Source organism: Coturnix japonica, chromosome 12, assembly GCF_054131305.1.
Source record: "Coturnix japonica strain WE chromosome 12, WE-NBRP24, whole genome shotgun sequence".
In the NCBI taxonomy this organism is placed as follows: Eukaryota; Metazoa; Chordata; class Aves; order Galliformes; family Phasianidae; genus Coturnix; species Coturnix japonica.
The window spans coordinates 20,953,464-20,973,169 of record NC_140674.1 but is presented as its reverse complement, the minus strand read 5'-3'; the positions used below and the strand labels follow the sequence as shown (position 1 = coordinate 20,973,169).

Here is a 19,706-nt window from a genome sequence, read left to right as displayed (position 1 = left end):
CTGTTTAGTGCAATGGATCCTGACAGGAAGAGTTGCTTTGGGGACTGAAAATCACAGGCTGTCACACTGCCTGACTTGGTTTCTTTCCCCCCCCCCCCCCCCCCCCATTTTGGCACATTTTCCTTTGCTGGCTGAGTTCTCACAGTGGTACCAGTTTTGCTCCTCTGAGCTTCTTTGCAGTTTTCACAGCTCCATTTAATTTCCCTTTTCACCCAGGAGCTGCAGGAGTTATGGAACCATGCAGGCGCTGCCGTGAATTTCGAGCAGGCTTTGTGCGTTCTGGCAGCTCGGGTGATAAAGCTGTCAGCTCTCCGCTCCCAGCTACTCCAGTCGTAATGATTGAGAGTGGAACGGGGGAGGGTGAAAAACGGTGTTCCTCCTTCTGTGACTGCTGCTGTCTGAAACTGACGTGGCGTTGCAGCACATGGAGTGTGGTTAATTACTCTGCCTGGCTCCTGCAGGCCTGAAGCATGGCAAGCAGCATGGATAGGTTTTTGTTTTACCTTTTTACTTTGCATCTGTGTCCGTGTGGAGCTGCACTGGTTCAAATGGGGAGAGCCATGCTGGCTGCTCCTAAGGTCACAGTTAGGTGTAGAACATTTCAAAGGGTATTACTAAGCTACTGAAGCGTCTTGAAGGTGATGTCCTCATTGTGGCACAGAAGGAACGCAATAAAAAAGTAATTATTTCCAATGGTGAGTGTTATCGTGGCCTCAGTCAGTCGTGGGGAGGTGTGTGAGTGCAGCTGCTCTGCAGCATCCCAGGTCTGTACGTTTCTGTTCCCCCTGAATCCCATCTTTGTGCAGATCTCTTCTGAAACATGGGGGTTCTCCAAAGGCTGAGGCTACGGTGGAAGATACGGTGAAGTTTTAAATATCTCAGTTTCTTCTAATTTGCTGCAGAATCCAAAACCGATTAAAATATGTATAAAAGCCAGTAGAAATCTAAGCAGAAAAGAGCCAGCAGTTGTTGCTAGTAAGGCGCTGTCTGGTGAACGTAGGCATCTGCTGGAATCATACCCTGCTGGAAAGCACATTCAGTTTGCAATCATTTCTTATCCTTCCTTCTGCTGTTCTTCAATGAGAACAAAATATTTATGCCACATGAAAGTTTTTTGCTGTTACTGTCATAATCCTTAGGGTTTCTTTATGTAATGTTACCTAAGCATGCTACTTCAGCCTACGCTGTTATGCTTCGTTTCTACTCATTAGGGGATGCAAATATTAAACCAGTGTGCACACTGACAGCTGAATTATATGAACAATGCCGAACTTGTAGGCAAATCAAGATGTGTTTATCCTACCATGTGCAATAGAGTTTGTATCTGACCTTTGAAAGTACCGTTCAGCCTCTGAGCTACTGAACACAGCTGAAGTCACAGCTTAGGAGGGATCTGCACACTGTGCAGGGAGAGTAAGTGTGTCGTTTATAAGCACTTTTAAAGCAGGTTTGCTCATATTCTTACAGGCAAATGACTGGCCACTTGGGTCAGTGGCTGTATGTGATTTGCCTGAAGGTGCCCAAAGCCAGAGCAGTGCTGGTGGAGCTGTGCCAGCCACAGCAGCTGGCTGCAGAGCCCTCATTTGCAGTAGGGTTCAATAAATGGAAGAAACAGGGAATGACAAATTCATGTGAAGATGATCCTGTGGTAAATATAACAGACCACCTGAGGTCACTATTCCCTCATATAAACTGCATCGAGGGAAGGAACCTGTGGAGCTCCCAGAAGACAGCAGTGTGTGCTGGAGGAGTTGGTCTGCCCTGGCCCACTGTTTTCATTGGCCAGATTAACTTACATGTGAAGAACCTATGAGGAACAGCAAACACACCATTTTATTGCTGTGAAATAAATTTGGGATACAGAGCAGTATGTACAACTTCAGGGGTGCCTGGCACTATCAAGTGAGCAATAAAAATGCCATGATTGCCATGATGTAACTAGAAGTGTAGTAAAAAATATACATGGCTACACAGGAAAGGTTGTGCAATAGGAACTATAGACAAATTTATTTTTTATTAGGACTGTGGTGATAATAATAACTCTATTTTTTAACTATCAAAGTACTAAACAAGCCTGCATTCCTAGCAATGTCACTCATTTTTCTATCACATCAAATAATAATTGGGAGGACTGAAGTAGTTTCCATTCTAAGAGCTGACCAATAACAAAAGCTTATTCAGTGCTCGGAGTAAGGAAATGGAGGTGGAGCTGTGGCCAAGGGAGCTGCTGAGGATACAAAGCATCTGAGAGCTGGAGGAGGCCTTCTTCTATGGGAACAGTCTGTTCTTTGCCTGTGTGCAGGTTGATACCTCCTTTCAGCTTCCATATTTAGTATCTCCTCCCTCAAAATGCAGCAGTAGCTCCTGTGTGCTGGGCTGCAGGGCATCCTCGCTTCCCCCACGTGGATTGCTGCTGTTCTTGGTTGCTTTCTTATCTCCTGCAGGCTGTTCCTCCCGTGCAGCCCTGTTTCTGCAGCAGCAGTCGAGGATTCACCTGGTTATGGCCTGTTTGTTGCAGCTGGGAAGTTGCAGACTAACGCTTTCAGCAATGCAGTGCCTGCAAAACTATGTTTGGGAAGCGGTGCTGTTCAGCTCATCTTCTATTGCCTCGAGTGGTGCTGTGGATGGGAGGAATAACATCACCTAATTCCTCTGAGACATGACAGTTCCAAGCACTGCTTTCTGGGATATAATCTGCACTGAATGTACTGGGATAATGCTCCAATTATTTTCCACTTTTTTGCCTATTTCTTCAATTCCTTCTGAGGAACCCAATTAGCAATCCAATTTACAGTGTGAGCCACAAACATTATTAGTGCTGAACTTCAGAGGTGAGAACGAAGAGATCTGAGACCAAACTGCTCTAAAATAGCTTTGCAGCAGGAATCTGCATATTGTGTCACTCCACCTGAAGCTGATCATTAGATAAAACCTGTGCCTTACATCATCAAGCTTTAATGAGCTTGGTTGCAACGCAGGTATCTGCGGTTCAGTTTCCTTTAATTAGGTAATGCATTGTGTGGAATTTGCAAGTATGGTTTATTTGATCCAGTGCGATTTGGAAGTGAGGATGTCCTTCTCGAATAACGTTGAAGAGAGCAGTGGGTTAAACCCGGGCTGTGCAAAGGGTACCACAGCACCACGGGTCGGTGCTGCCTTTGGTCAGCAGGGGGAGGTAATTCTCAGTCTTGCTGGACATTGATGCAGTGTGGATGCTCCCAAGGCGCTTGCTGTGTGCAAACCCGATCCTGCTACTGCTTACAGAGGCCAAGTGGATGCCCGTAGCAATCTTATGCTGGAAGACATCCTCCTCGTTCTAAGCTCCCAGGGCCTGGTAAGAGTCACTGCTGCACCTCTCACGGCATTAGCAACAGGTGGATTTTTCCCAGTAATCCTTAAAATAAAAGCCAAAATAACCCAAACCATAACATCACTTGGAATAAGCTCCTTGGCCAAGGAGACATCTTTGGTTAGTGGGTACCCTGTCGGGGTATTACAAGGGAACACTCTCCTCCTGCTAACTGCTGTTCATTAACAGCTCCTGTCTTCTGTTTGTGTTTATCCAAGATCAGAGGCTAGTGGTGATTGATAACCACATGAACCAAAGCTTTTACTTTATCATTAGGACAAATTGATAGCTCAGCCTCTACACTGTTTTATGAATGTACTGTATTGTCTAAGAAACCCTCTTTACTGATTAATTCCCCCTCACTTTTTAATACTTGGCACTTCTGCTGAGACTGCTTTTCAGGAGCACAGTCGTGTGGGGTTGGCATACAAGAACCTGTACAAGGTGCTGCTGATTCCCATGGATCCATCCAACTTACCCACCTCTCACTGTCATCTTTCTCTTCCAGTGTGAAAGACTGTGACTGCTCTCATCACTCAGTCCCATTTACCAGGGCTGAGGGTCAGCCGTGGCAAAGATTGAATTTTAAGCAAAAGTACGGACATGAACCAGGAAGTCTTGCTTTACTACTGGAATGCTTGTTACTTGTAGCAGGATGCACTAGACCTGAACCTCAGAAATATTTGTTATAAAAAAGTAAATATTTGTTCATCGGGTCATAACAAGAATCTTAGAAACTATTGTACGGTAGCTGTTTGCTTTCCATCCGCCTTTTGTAATCTTCCATTCTCATCTATAACCTTCTGAAGGTATCAGTGGGCTAAAGGAGACCTGGTGAAAGGTGTGCTGTGCTTGGAGGCTCGGAGCTGCCAGGAGAGGAGCCAAGGCAGTGGAAACACTGGGTGCTGCCACTGGTAAATGCACGTCTTGTTGTAGAACTTATATTGTCAGATATTAGCACTGTGAGTTCTCCTCTGTGAGAACGTGAAGAGAGTGATGTACAGGTAAAATGGATTGCACATCATGTCTGTTAAAAACCTGTGCGTAAAAACTGTGGATGGTGTCGACATGTTCCAGGCTTTCCGCAGTCTCTCTGGCTGGAGACAGAACCAAGCAGAGAAAAAGTCAGAAATGAGTTCAGCTTGCTCTAGAAACAAGCTTGTGTCCCATGTCCTTTGGTTGGGATGTGTGGGTGGAAACAGCAGGAGAACATTGGAAGAACCAAAGATTGATAGTTCATAGGGGAGGAGGAGCAGAAAGGAAAGGAGATGTTGTTGGTTAAAATGGAAGCTAAAACAGACACAGCAATCCCACCTTGCAAATAGAAGGAAGACATGGAAGAGGAGGATGGGGTGCTCTGCCCTCCTAGGGCTCAGCCAGAGCACTTGAGCATTTTAGCAATGAGCATCACACCAGCTGTTATCTAAGACATTACTGAAGCAGCAGATTTGACAAATGTAATGTCGTAGCTGTTAGACCTTCCTTCTTTTTTTTCTCCTTCCCCTTTTTTCTTGCGCCAGGCTCCAGTGATGGCGTATGCATTTTATAATTGTTCATCAAGATAAATTCTCAGGAAGGGGTGTTGCAATTTTAGTGGGTTGAACATTTCTTTCCACCTCTCCTATCATGCTGGCACAAGCACGACAGGCTGATCTGACACATCCTTATTAAAAGGTGTCAGCGCAGGTATTGCTTTGCTATAAAATTGCAAAACTGAAACTTATAATGTGTGTGATGGACTTTTGATGTAAAGGCACAGGCTGTAGACTGCTGTGTGTGAGTGGGAACTTCCACAGCTGCTACTGATGTGTGCAGCTCATGATTTATTTAAGAGCACATGCATTTGTATAGAAAAAGCAGCCACAGTGATGCTAGTTTTGATTAAAGATTTCTTGTGGAAAAACAGACCAAATACCCAGGGCTGTTGCAATAAGATGCCTGCTTCAGTGCCCGAGTCCTGTTCTTTTGTATTGATGTTTGCATTGAGTGGATTTTAGATGATGCAGTAATTGAGGATGGAGAGCTGATGCTGAACTGACCTCTGAAAGTGTTTCAGTACCACGGGAATATATCTGTATTAAGCATCTGGATGCTGAGATACCTGGACTGGTGGATTACAAATTAATTGTGCCTATCCAGATGTGAATGCTTTAATGCAGGGGAGCCCTTGGGTTCCTTGCAGTGTCCCCACACTGCCATGCTGACAGTGGAACCCAGTGCTGACTGTAGGTACACACAGCAGAACAGTACACTAATGCTGCTTGACTTCACCAAACTGCCTTTTGTTCTGCAGTGAGATGCAGTACTGGAAAGGGAAGTCAAAGGCATTCATGTGTGATTTGGAGAGGTTTTCTTGGGATGTATTACCTAACTGGAGTAAAATACCTGTAGCAAACGTCATGTGCTGCCTCCAGGCAAGGCACCAGGATGAGTGGAGCTCACCTTGTGCCATCATTTTTCCAGCCGTGGCTTCATAAATCTCCAAGTAGCTGCACTCATGGCAAATAATTAATATCTATGGGCTACCAGGCTTCTCCTAGTGCACAGCACAGCTGTGGGGAATGCAAAGAACCGATAGACGCTCTTTGTGCTGCTAGGCTGTGGGTGAGGCTGTGCACTGTGCCTTGTCACCCCATATTTAATAGTATTGCTGCAATGCTGTCACAGCCCTCTTATGACGTTAGGAGGGCTTGATCTAGACTTTGGACTCATTTGTCCTGCATCAGATACTTCTTGATGCACATTTACCAGCGAATCCTCTTCCTGTTCTTATTTTTAATCATCTGAAGCTGATCAAGATTCATGGCGTGTTAACTCATCCTCGAGTATGACCTTGAAATAATGAGACGTCTCTGATCTGCTCCAAAGATAGGAGCTGTCAGAAGAAGGAACTGAAACATCACCCCAGCTGACATTTGTCTGTTCCTGACAACGTTTGCCTTTTCTTCCTTCTCTCTCCTTGTTCAGCCACTGTGAGAAGGCAAACACTGAATTTTCTTATGGATTTGCTGGATTTACCCTATTCTCCATCTCATGGATGTTTCTGCTCTCCTCTCTGCCCTCGTTCTTGGCTTTTCTCTCCTGCCTGGCTGAGGACCAGCAGCAAGCTGCATCTAATTCCACGATTCCAATGCAAAGTGTGCACATGCATCTTGTGATATCACTTCTGAACCAAGACTAATGGCTCCTGGTAACCAGGGGAGGATACCTAAGCTTATCCCACGTGAAGTGATTTCTACAGCCTGTTTCTAGCTCAGAGCTTCTTATCCCCACCTCAGAAGGCCTCAGTAATCCCAGTAACAGCTCCGGGACACGCTGGGCTCGCTGTATTGGAGCACCAGTGGGATTTATCAGCTGTCAGCTGGTGATGTTGCAACTGCTGTGAGGACCTCTGAAATATGGGTGGAGCAGACACTGACGATGACGAAAGTCTCAGAGTTAATTCTAACCTCTGCCCGTGAATCACAGTGTTGGAGCTGGGGTGTTCCCATGAAAGCTGCCGAGAGATATTTTCATAACGTGGGATGTTTGAATGCAGTGGCAGTGTTGCTTACACTGAGGAACAAATGATCATGTTTTGAAACAAGCTGTCTTCATTCAGCGTGGGCCAAGTTTTCCTCCCTGTGTGTAAGGGAAGATAGTGAAGGAGCTGCCTTGGTTCCCTTGCTCCTGCTGCTCTGATCCCAGTGTGGCACATAGGGCTTGTGCAGGAAAACATCATGAGCAGCTGCTTGCAAGCTACTGGACGCTGAGTGATTCAAGTGGCAGAAGAGATAATTGGTTTGTCTTCTTTTAATTGTGATATTGTATCTGCTTTGTCTGATGATCCATCCCATCCCATGAACTGTTTCTTCTTTCTGGAAAGAATGAAGAGCCCACCTGCTTTGGTGCAGTGTGGGGAGCTGATGTGTCCCTCTGTTCTGCAGGCCTGCTACCACCTGCCCTTGTCCCTTAGGAGAGCTTACTGGTGACCACAAAGGAGAGGAGTGGCTCCATTTGTCATATTTTATCACCAAATTCTGCTGCTGTCAATACCCCGGTGCACACAGCACCCAGATAAGTAAGTTACCTTATCTTTGCTAGGAGGATATCTGGAGTTACCAAACACAGCAATGTAGGCTCAGCAGTGCAGGACATGTTTTGTGGTGGGATAAGAGCAGTGGCTTGCTGATACAGCTGGGGCTGGGTATTTTGGGAACAAATAATGAAGATGACTTGGATAGGAGCAGATACACCTGAAGGCAGCGCTGCTTTTGATACAGCATTGCACACAATCCTTTTCCGTGAATGTGTGAAAGTTCTCAAGAATCCAGTAATATTTAATTAGAAAATTTCCCTTTTCTGCTCCATTTCTCACCAGCTCAGCCTGGCTCACTGCCCCTCGTTCACATCTGTGCCCTGGGTTGCATGAGTCCATTGGTTATGATCAGCCCAGTGTTGGCAACCATTTTCCAATGCTGTGTGCATGTAAGTGGGCTCTTAAGGTCTGCTGATTGCTCCTCCTGTGCTCAGAGAAACACTGCTTAAATAGTTCTTTTCCTAGCTGCTGAGTAATCAAGGAAATGAAACTCCAGTAACAGTGTTGCCTGGGGAGGTGGTGCAGGGAGGCAGATGTGGAGTGCTGTATTTGGGGTCATCCTGTGACTGTGCACAGCATGCAGGGCTGGTTCTGGGAACATCATCTGGGCAATGTCTGCATCCTGCAGTGCAGTGCAGCAGAGCTTCTAGTGGTGGAGATGATTTCCCTTTATGTGTCAAAGAACAGCAGTGATGAAATGTAGAAAATAACCCTGTGTGTAGAAATAACCCTGCTAGACCTGTGCTAGTAATGGTGTCTCATTTGAGACCCCAGCTAAGGACTTCAGCAGTCTTCAGCAAAGGCTGCCTGGGAAGGCTCTGGGAGTGCTCCTGGAGGTTCCTTGTCTGGACACGTGCACATTGGTCACCCTCTGCAATGGATTTGTGAGGTGAGCCATGAAATTGGCCAGGAAACCTTTAGGCAGGATAAATGCTTGCTTTGATTAAACGAAATTAAGAAAATGAATTTTAAACAAGGGAGGTTTAGTGCTTGGCCGCTGAGCCCCAAAATGTCTCGGTGCTTAATTTAATGATGCATTTGTACTTTCAGGGTGAATGCAGCTGGAATGGGTTTTTGTTTTGGCCTTTGTTTGTTTAATTGGTTCTGTCTACTCTTAATGTTTTGCCTTTTTTTGGTGTAAAGGCTTCCACCTGCTGTGGTCAGCTTGAACTACAACTAGAGCAGGGCAGTAATGGAACAATTAGCTTCAGGAAAAATGGAGAAATAATGAAGCAGGAGAAAAGAGCCCAGCCAAGGTGTTTTATACAGACCCTTTTTACAATGGAGTTGTGCCTTGTCCTATGGCAGGGTGCTGTTGTAGAGCAAAGTGCTTCTGCATGATGTTCAGATGCAATCTGATGATAAAATGCCTTCTAACATTATGAATGGTTTCACCTATGGGGAAAAGGATTTCAGAACTGGAGCAATGTTTCCTAAGCTGTGGTATGGTCTCAAGCTGTGGACAGTGGTATCCTGCCTTCTCTCTATTATATTTAGCAAAAAGAAACCATCATAAAACAAACAAACAAGATTTTGTTTACTGCCACATGCCAAAATGCTTTGAGGGTGTCCCTTTGGTACCCGCTCATTTTGAGCAATAAGCAGCTACAGAGTGAAAAGGATTGGGAAAATCTCCAATGTCTCTTCAGCAGAAAGTTATTTTCAGCGGCGTCTTTACTTTCTCTATTCCCTCTGCCCAAAATCTCCATTGAAATTTAGTAAACAAGTCAATAACATGCATTAAAAAACCCTGTTTTGGTTAACTGGGGCTTCAAGGGCCATCTCCCAAGCCCCTCCTGCAAAGCTAAATGCAGGTACCAGGAATAATAAGGAAGAGAAGTGCTTTATAGGATTCCCCACCATGAGAAATGAGTGGAATTTCCTTCTTGCCTGTTTGCTTGTTCTGTTTGCTTTAAGTTAAATGTTTAAATTGCAGCACTACAATGGGGCGTGTGCTCCTGGAGATATGAGGCCTGGCCTTTTCATGCCTAGAAGAAAGCGTTTTTCCTTGTGTTGCTGGATCAGGCCGGTTGTGTTTGATGCCAGCGGGAACAAATAACCTTTCTGAGGAACTGGAGAATGAGATGTGGTTGGAAACGGGATTGATGGGGAGATGTCACGGTGTTTGCTTTGTCATGTTACCTAGTAAAAAGTAGAATTTTTTGAGGATAGGATACTGAGAATTATTCAAATGTTCCAGCACCGACTTGCTCAGCAAATCTTTCTTCACCCCAACCTTTGGGTTGTTACTTTTATTCCATTTCATAGTCTGCTTCCATAGACATTTTCACAGGTACTTGATATTTTCCATCTCTTCCAGTGCTGTTAACTACCCCAAGTGTGGTTACAGCTTGGTATGTAACCATTGCCTGCTAATGATTGTGTTAAATTGAAAGGACAGCCCAGCCTTCAGCTCTCACATGAGCCTAAGCCCTTCAGTTGCTGTGCCACCATCACCTACAGGTACTCTTTGCCTTAATTTGAAGCAAGACAGTGTTTGTCCCCAAGGGAATTCATCCGCTTTTGTGACCTGCTTGTATTGTCAATCTAAGTGTACCTCTGAGCAAGGAGAAAACATGGGAACTGCCGACAGCATTGAGATACTGTTTCCAAAGAATAAACTTTAATTGGTTTCTGAAAAACTGCATACACATGTTCAGATCTGTTCAACCTTCAAAACATGTCTTAGTTTCCAAATAAACTTAGGAAGGCGTCATTCTTTGAAGCCCTGCTATTTACATCTTACACTTCTCATTTTAATAACAGTAGCATCAGCTGATACGTGCACTGTATAACTTATCATTTGGCATCGATATTTGCTTCAAATGGAGAGTGAAAAACAAACAAACCTTCCACTGTTTGAGAAACGTCCCGCAGGCAATTAAAATAAATCTCATTTCTTCTTTATAAAGGAGATCTCTTGAAGCACTCAGGCATCATCTCTGCAGTTGTAAAAATATTACTTCCAGTCTACTTACTGGATCGTCCTCCCATGGAGCTGCACTTTGCTTGCTGCAGTGAACGGGAGCAGAAATAGGGGTCGGCTCAGCCTCTCTCAGGGGTGGCAGAGGTGCACCAACACAGAACCCGTTCTGTTTCTTGGCATCACTTCCAGCAAACTGCAAGGTCACCTACAAGCTGGTTTGTCACTATCTTATTTAGACTACCTAAAACCAGATGCAACAACTTACATGCAGACAATTGGAATCAAGTTCATACTCATACCATTATCTCTTCTTATTTCTTGTCCATGAAAATCCAGTAGTCAGCAACCAGATATTAGTACTCAATTCATGCTGTGCTTTACTCATCTCCTTACATCCACTCACTTGGGTCAAGGCAAGCACAGTGTATTTTGCCACAGTACTCTATTGACTGAACATCTTTCCATAATACCATTCCTCACAGCCATCCTAAGCAGTCTCTGCTGTTCCCATATGCCAATATGGCGAAATCAGGGTGCTGGAAGTGTAAAACCATGTAATTCTGAACTGCCTGCCTTCTGTTATGCCAAAGAAGTTAAGTCCTGGAGGTGTTAGAGACTAGAAGATGCTCTTGAATGCAGGGGACTCGTGGTACGTGACTATTTTTCTTAGAGTGAGGCAAGGGGAATATTAGGAAGTGTTGCATTCCAGAGGATGTGTTTCAGTATCACACAACAAAAGCTGGCCTGGGTTTGATTTAACCAGGATTGTGCAGCCAGCAGGCAGTGCATTATTCTGGTTGTCAGCTATGGTGATTAAGCGAGCTGTATTTTGTAAGAGAAAACGGTATTTTCATAACTGCAAAACTTCTTCAGAATAAATACACAAGGCTGTAGAAGACATTGCATTTCAGACACTGCATTTCAGACATTGCATTTCAGACGTTGCGAGAGCTGCTGATCATTGCTCAGCCAAGTTCAGTTCATCACGGACACCGTGCTGTCGGGCTGGACCCCAAATATCTGGGAGAAGAACTCAAAAGCCAAACGGACGTGGATGGGGACGAAGACATATGCTGTGTACAACACCATTGCAAAAACTGTCACCGTGATGGTGTGGAACATGGACTGCTCCCAGGGCTCCAGCACGTAGCTACAGGTGATCAGCAAGTACTGGTAGTACAGCCAGTAGATATAGTCCTTCACACGCTTAATATTCATCGCCAGGCTCCAGTGCTTCTTAGACTGTGACCTGTAATGATAAGAAGCCTAGATTACGGCTGCAGTGGAACAAAGGACCTGGAGATAAAACTGGTGGGGTGACCATCATTGCAAGTCCAATTCCACCTATAATTGTTACAAAAAATAAAGTTCAAAAGGAAATACAGTGCATCGGTACCACCACCTGCCTCAACTGCCCTGGGGTGGAGGCAGACCGCCTTCAGCTCTGGGAATTGCTGCCCGCAGTTATTCAAGTTATATCAGGTGGGCACTCAATTCCTGCATGGCAGTTATGAGTCTGGCTTTTCATTCTACAGTAAGAATTAGAACTGCATTAGCTTGCAAAGGCGCAGGGTTCAGGTGGAAGTCAGGGTAATAGGCATTTAAAAGGGAAGGCTTTGGGCCAGCTTCTATATGTGCTGACAGCAGGCTCTCAGACTGCAGCAAAGATGAAATTAAAAGGGCTGCTCTGTAAAGTCTGCTTTCTTCTAATAATCATTCGTTATTACTCTGCAACTGTTGAGAGTAAAGAAAAGACAAGCAATGAAGAGGAGAGAAAAGGCATCTCAAATTACGTCTGTTTTTTTAGCTCATTCGGGTACATTACAGATTAAAAGAGTATTTAGTGGAATTTACGAGTCTAAGAAGGAATTTCCTCTCAGGTAATAACATTATGCATTCACTGTTCCCATCTCCACACAAAGGAGAATGGCTGAGCAAGTATTAATTAGGAAATGGGTTTTGCCTTCTACTCTTTTTTCAGTTGCAAGTTGTTTTGCAGTATTTTAAATAATCCTTAATTTCAGGCTGAAACCATCTAGTTAGAGAAGATGGACAGAACACTGAGCAACTCTACCAGGCTGAACTCCTTCATGGGGCTTTTTGCAAGGCTGGGTTTAAGGAGCACTTATTTAACAGGTTAAATCGTGGCAAAAGGGAGCAGCAGACTTCAGTCCTGCTTCCAGTGCATCACTTATGCCTGCAATCTGTTGCCTAAAGAACCAGGCACAGAGATGCTTGAACACGTTAGGTTAGGACTGATGTGTAAAGGTTTTGTCCAACAGTTGCCCCTACAGGAAGCCAACCAGCTCCCTCCACCCATGCTTTGGCACAGCCCTTCCATTTTAAACCTCCAGCAGTGGCAAGGGTACAGGCTGGGGAGAAAGGTCTGCTGTGGGCTCCTGCCCTGGTATGAATGGAAGATGATTCCTTTCAGATAAATAATTTCAAGGCTGGACTCAGGAGAGGCCTCCGAGCCTTGTAAATATTGCAAAGCTTGTAATAAAAATGACACAGCTGGCAAACTGTGACTCACTGGGAGCCAAGAGTGGCTCTATTTATACCTTCTGCAGAAAGAGCAGCATTTTTCAATGAAGAGGTTAAGCCTTTGCCTATAGGACTGAAAGTAGGATGATAAGGGCCCTCTTCTGCTATCTAGGATTACAGTATTTACACTGGGGTTATACCTATGCTAGTTAAATTCATGTCTCTCCGGGTAGATACTTGCTAAGCCTGTCTGAGGGAGAACTGTGAGGCTATGCTGTGCTTCTTGACCTCACCAGGCTGTTGTTGGGGCTGTGGGTTTTGGGGATGGGTTGTGTGCTGATGCAGCCTTCTGCACACAGCAGCACACATACATCAGTGCAGAGCTGACTCCCTTCACTGCAAGAAGAAGCAGCCAAAAGAACAAAACCTCTCCCCAGGCTGATTGTACTGATACTGGACCAGGCTGCAGGCTGAGCACTGTCATTTAGGGGATGCTGCTGTTTTGGAGGGATACATGAATGTAGGATGAAGTAAATAAGCAGCAGACCTCTTGATTTATACCAGAGAGAGCAGTACAATTTTGCTAGATTTCTCTAGCCTGAGGACTTCATCTCAGTTCATCTTGGTCACTGATCCAAGCAATACGCTCTGCAGTAGGACTCCTCCAGCCCTGCTCCTCCAGCACAAGCCATCTGTGTGCAGGCTGCACAACCTCCAAATGAATGACAGAGGTTGAGATAAGTAAAAGATATTCAAATTACAGTCTGTGTCGTCACCACGAACGCTTCCACTGAACCTAACCACCCAGACTTCTTCTGTTAGCAGGAGCACAAGGGGTGGCTTGGAGTAATGCAGTTCTAGATGCATAATTTATAGAAGGAAAATATAGATGAGAAGGAAGAAGCCTTCCTAAACCAGCTGCTCAGACAGTGAGATACCAGAACCCACTGTGTTACTGTGGCACAGATACCTTTCCTGAAGGTATTCCCCTTGCATCAGCTGAGGAACAAGCCAGACCCCAGAGCTCAACACCTCTTGCCTTCCACCCAGACCAGTTAGCTGCAGTACCATCAGAAGCATTTCATACAGGACTTGTCCTAACAAAGCTTCTGCTTACGCTGTTAAGCATTACAGGGCTCTATGACATTAAAGCTGCAGTCAGCAGGAGCTCCATGTTGAAAGGGTCCTGTGCTGAACATTCATCAGTGTGCAGTATTCTGTGTGGGAGGAGATAACGTGCTGTCAGGGAATTTCAGCTTAGCACTGATTTGTCTACAAATTTCAGTCCAGGTATTCAGCTGTGCTGTGGAAATGCCTTCCTGTTTAGAAGGCATGGGGCTGTTACAACCAGCTATGATTAAAATGAATACAATTCAGCTTATAAAGCCATTAAGCAATGATCCAGTTATTTTCAGCAATTTCACCTCCAAGGTAAAAGGCAAGAAGAGAAACCTGTAAAGCAGCTTTTATTGCTCTAAGTGGCAACCTGATTTTCTTGCTTGCTGACACAAGTCTCTGATTAGGGCAGCAGAAAAGATAAATCATCACCCAAAAAAGTGTGCCAGGTTTCATTTAAGGGAATACTTAATATAAAAAAAATAGTGGTTCTTATAATCTTGATTCACAGTGCTACGGCAGTGCTTGCTGGTATGATTTGGAGATGCCAGTGTTAAGTACCTTGCTATAGCTTTTCTGCTTGGTTTGACTGCATTTTGGGGACTCAGTCTGCAGCTCTGGGGGCTGAGGGGCATATGTCCAAATGCACAAATTTCCTATGGAAGGAAACATTCCTGCAGGGGAACTGTGCAAGTCATTTCAGCTACTAGAAGTATGGGTAGCCATGTCCATTGGATACTGAAAAACATGGATAAAGAATTTGCAGATGGGCTCTAACTGTTCTCATCTGTTAATCTTATTGTGACAGAGGTTTTTTGTCTGCTGTTACTCAGACAGTCTGTCCTGACTTCACCAAGGCACCAATCTTGTCCCTCTTAGTGCTGACATAAGTCTGGGGTGACCCCATTGATTTTATGCAGGCTGACATCTCTGAAAAATGCAAATGGAACGAGAAAGGTATTCACATTCCCAGTCCGTCGTGCACTTGCTTTAATATGTTTTATTCAGTGAGCACCAAACGGTGCATAATGAATGAAATGCAGGTCCTGTGGACAAGGAATCGGGAAGAAATGGGGATGAAATTCAGATGAGGCAGCAGTTAAAATGGTGTGGAAAATCTGAGCACCAGCACTGCCTGGGGACACAGTCTGTGCTCTATTGCAGCTGTGCTGCTCCAAATCCCTGCACGCAGCCCCTGGCCATGGTGTCATCTCAGCCCAGCAAGCTGCCTGCCACCTCCTGCTGAGCACAGCCCTGCAGTGCTTACATTTTAAATGCACCCCAAAGCTTGTTCTTCACATGGAGGTAATGCCGGATAAAGAGCATCAATGAACGGAACAGCAATGACCCATCGACATTATGGGCCATTATGCACCATTACAAGGATCTTTGCATAAAGATTTTAATAAATATCCCCTCTCCTGTAATTCTGGAGTAAAAACACACAGCAGCAATGTGTGTTTATTACTATTTATGGTTTCTGTTCCTCAGCGTTCATCCTCCTGCACCAGCGCCTCATCACACGTGTGGCCACAAGTTGCTGCCAGCTGCTGTGCTGCAAGAAGCGTGCCATTGAGCTCCATGTACACACACTTACTTGCCTCCATTCATGCACCCAACACCTGAATGAAGTTCAGCCTTGGTGACGTTTTACTACCAGCCATGACTCAGCCATTGTGAGCGCTGGTCAACATGCTCTGACTGCAGCCAGGAGTTTCCTTGGAAAAACACCAAACTTCCAGGAATGGAAAGATGGCCTTTTCAGCTACATTTCTGCTTTACTCTGGTCTCCCCATCAGCTCCCCAACCTGTCAGCACTAACCCTCCCCCTGCTGATATCTGTGGCAGCACACATTTACTTCATTTGAATGAAAAAGAAAAAAATTACATGCAATTATAGAAACATGAAGGTTGGAAAAAACCTCCAAGATCCCCAGGCCAAATCCCACTGCATCCCTGCCATGCCCAGTGGTGTTCCTCAGTGCCACATCTCCATGGTTCTTGGACACCTCCCTAGCAGCCTGTGCCAATCATACGTACAAGGTTCAGGAATCTAACAAACACCTTCCATTGCTGACAAGGAGCCTTCCACTTGGCACGGGTAGCTTCCAGTAAAGCAGAGAAGCAGTAATCGATTGGCACTACAGGAATAGCTGTGCCACACCTGCTCAAAACTCAAGCTCAGCTTCCTCCTCTGCAGCTTTGAGCACAAACCTGGCCCCAAGAGCACATGCCTTTGTCAATACTGTGGCCATAGGCAGCAGTTTGGAGCTATCATTGAGCTGCCTGGACACATCTGTAGTTGGAACAACAGGACTTGGTCAGTCTCCCCTTTGCAACAAAGATACACTTGGAGCACATGTGTCCTGTTTTAATCCGGTGCCTATCTTCATGCTAAACTAATTTTTCAAAGAACTTTCTTCAGACACTGTCCTACCCACCTATCTTGTACTTACGGTTGACAAGCTGCTTCCTTTCCAGCTTTCTCCATGCTGAGCACACTCTGGGCTCTGCTCCTCTTCCCACGTTAGGACCCTGTGCTGGAGCTGAGCTGAGCTGAGCTCTGCTGGGGAAGGAAACATGAACAGTGAGATACTGGGGCTGGCTTTCCCTGCATCATCAGTGGATACTTTAACATGGTTTTGTAGAGAGCTGATTCCCAACAAGACCTCAGATTTGTAACTAGAGACCAGCACCAGGATTGCATTGCAAATACTTAAAACATTTAGAGTTTCTGCAGAACTAACTCCTCTGTGAGGCATCTTACAAGGCTCATGACCTTGCTGACGGAGGCTAACATAGACTACCTAAGACCTGAAAGCTTTGGAATGTCAGCCAGATCCTACAAGGGAACTTAAGAGACTCTGAAGTTCTGAATGCAGTGATGACCCATTGCTCGCCCCACAGAACAGCCAAGGATGGGTTTCAGAACGTTTTATTTTCAAATGCATTTATTTTCATGGAATCATAGTACCACAGAATGGCCTGGGTTGCAAAGGCCCACAGTGCTCATCCAGTCCCAACCCCCTGCTGTGTGCAGGGTCACCAACTACCAGCCCAGGCTGCCCAGAGCCACATCCAGCCTGGCCCTGAATGCCTGCAGGGATGGGGCATTCACTGAGTCCTACCAGCAGGAGCTGAAAACAATAGCTGCTTTTATGCTGTGTGTAACATGAGAAGGTGAATCCTGTGTAGTGCTGACAGGTACTGATGCAAGCAGGTCCCAACTCTCATGCAGGGGCATTTCCCTTGGGAAATGATGAGAAGCAGCAGCATGGCACCACGCTGGTTATCAGTCCATGAGGCAAAAAGAGACATGAAGAGAGATGCTTGCAACAGATATAAAATAAAAAGGGATATTTGCATTTTTCAGAAACCTATTTAATTCTGCAGATGTAATAAGAAACAAGCTCCTTGGCAAGACGCTTCATCCCTATGAGTGACCAGTTCTGAACTACTGATAGAGGATACCCCATATACATGGGGGATAGCTAAACCACCACTGAGTTTTGGAGGGGAAGAGAAGTGCCCCTGCACCCCTGGCATTGGGACAGGACACAGCTCTTCACTGCTGCACTGCACTGCTGTGCTGACATCCCTCTAAAGCAGTAGAGGCTGCAATTCTCTACAGCCTGAGCCTTGGTGCCATGCATCACTGGGTCATGCATCCCAGCCACCCACTCGCATGGCATAGAGTGACAGCAGCACCTTTTGGGCACTCTTTCCAGCCCACTGCCCATCCTGAGAAACAACACCCGCGCGCTGCACTGAGCTGCCCTGCATTTCCCTGCCAAAACCGCAGCATCAAGGATGCACTCCAAGGGCTGCCTGAATTGCTCTCGCGGCAGTTATTTGTGCCATGCTCATAATACTGACATGCAACAGAAACAAATATCCTGAAGCATTTGTAAATACACAGCACCAGGCATGCAGATTAAGCAATTACTCGGAATTCTCCTCGGCTGTCCCACCCCATCTCATACTGCAGGGAGGCACTTCTGCATCTTTTCCCACTGGAAGGTAATTGGAAAGGACCCACAGCTCCAGGAGAGCAAAGAGGACACAGCAGGCAGAACAACCGCATCAATCTGGGCAGCACCTTCACCTTCCCCCCATCCACCCTATTTCAGAGCACTTGGACGTGTTTTCACCCAACCCCTGCAAAGTCAACCCATCCTCCTGACAGCCGCAGCGGCACCTGCATACCCCTCACTGCAGCTCTACAGCAACAAGTACAGAGAAACCTCGCATCCATCAGCCCGTCTTTGCGCAACACCTCCCGCAGCGGCTCCCTGCGGTCTCACTCCCGCGGCCTGGCGCATCCCCGCGCTCCCTGCATAGTGCCGGTACATAGAAGGGCTCCGCTCCGCCAAGGTCACCCGCGCCCGGCAGCGGGGAGCTCCTCCCGCACCGCCCGCGGGCAGCGGAGCCCCGCACCGCCCGCACCGCCCGCACCGCCCTCACCTGCGCCCCGCTCCGCTCCGCCCCGCTCCTCTCCGCTCCGCGCTGAAATACCTCCTTGGCCGCCCGCCCCGTTCCGCGCCTCTCCTCCCCGCTCCGCCCGCTGCCGCAGGAGCTCTGTGGTTCCCGGACGCCGGGCGGCTGCGGGTGACATCTGCTCGGGGAAGCTGCGTAACGCGCTCTGGCTGCAGGAGCCTTCCTTTGGGCACCTGGGGCCGGGCTGGCGTTCAGCTGCTGCTGCTCGGTGCTGCGGTCCGTAGGCTGCTAACGCAGCTCACACTGCGGCTGGAAGGAGCTGAGAGCTGAGCGCTGTAGTGTGGCTGCAAGGAAGCTGTGTGCTGGGCATGCAGAGGGAAATTATGCTGGTGCATCAGGGGGGGTATTTCCAGAAAAGAAAGAGATGAGTGAGCAAGTACGCACAAGACTTTGAAATTCTGGGAAATACACAGTGCTGCAATATAGGCAGCTTAGGCTTCTTGAGTTTATTCACCTCTCAGTATCTAAAAGCGTATCTGTGTGTCCCACTTGCTACCAAAGAGCTACAAAGTTGAATTCACAGTACAAGTGAGGAGTAAAATAGCAGATTGCATGCTGACTGCTCCCCTTGGCATGGGACACCGGGTGCAGCCTCATTCACTGAGTCAAGCTGTGTCAGTGCTCATCTCATAGGGCTGATCCCATTTGTCAACCCTCCAGGTTGCGTGATAAAAGAATGGCATTAAGAACATATCCTTTCCTTTAAGGTTATGGGTTTTGCTTTGAAGTGGCTGAGACGGGGCATCCCAATGTAGTTCCTGATGCCCCCTCCACTGCCATGTGGCTTGTGTTCCATTTTGAGGGCAAAACCCCTTCCCTTCAGCTCCCAGGTAGGACAAGGAGGTGCTGAGAACTTGTCCCAGGTGCTGCTGGAACCAGGGCTGCCTCTGTGCCAGGTCCTTGCCAGTGGCCTCTCCTTATCTGGTGTCAGGCAGCTCCCAGAGCTGGGCAGAAGGATGAGCTGGGCTGTGGGAGCTGAAAAATCCAACAATTTGGGCTTAATTACAAGGTGACATGAATTGGCTGCCAATGGGACCACAGCTCATGGGCTGACCTGCAGTGCTGCGGGGCCACCTGCCGCTGTTCCAGCACAGACCAGTGCCTGCTGAAGGCCATAAAGGAACACAAACTGTTTCAAAGGCCAAATGTAACAACAGTTATTGGAGCTGTCCTTTTGCATTTGAGCACAATTTAATGATGCTTTAAAAACGCCCTTTCCTGGTATAGTATCTTTAAGAAGTGCTTGCACAAAGTAG

At 46.5% G+C, this 19,706-nt stretch overlaps 1 protein-coding gene across 7 annotated transcripts; it reads right to left on the bottom strand.

The window, feature by feature from the left end:
* Nucleotides 1-10,028: 10,028 nt before the first annotated feature.
* On the bottom strand, nucleotides 10,029-18,857 carry SPTSSB (serine palmitoyltransferase small subunit B). Of its 7 annotated transcripts, none has more exons than XM_085513682.1 (3): nucleotides 18,469-18,857; nucleotides 16,410-16,516; nucleotides 10,029-11,602 (listed from the first exon to the last, which is right to left on the bottom strand). In XM_085513682.1, the coding sequence occupies exons 2-3, from the start codon at nucleotides 16,442-16,444 to the stop codon at nucleotides 11,329-11,331; spliced, it is 309 nt and encodes a 102-aa protein (XP_085369808.1). In that variant the 5' UTR covers nucleotides 16,445-16,516; nucleotides 18,469-18,857; the 3' UTR covers nucleotides 10,029-11,328. The 7 variants fall into 7 exon arrangements, with proteins under 7 accessions (XP_085369808.1, XP_085369807.1, XP_015727718.1 ...); XM_085513681.1 differs by having other exon boundaries at nucleotides 16,410-16,519; nucleotides 18,469-18,777; XM_015872232.3 differs by having other exon boundaries at nucleotides 18,418-18,751.
* Between the last annotated feature and the right edge of the window lie 849 nt (nucleotides 18,858-19,706).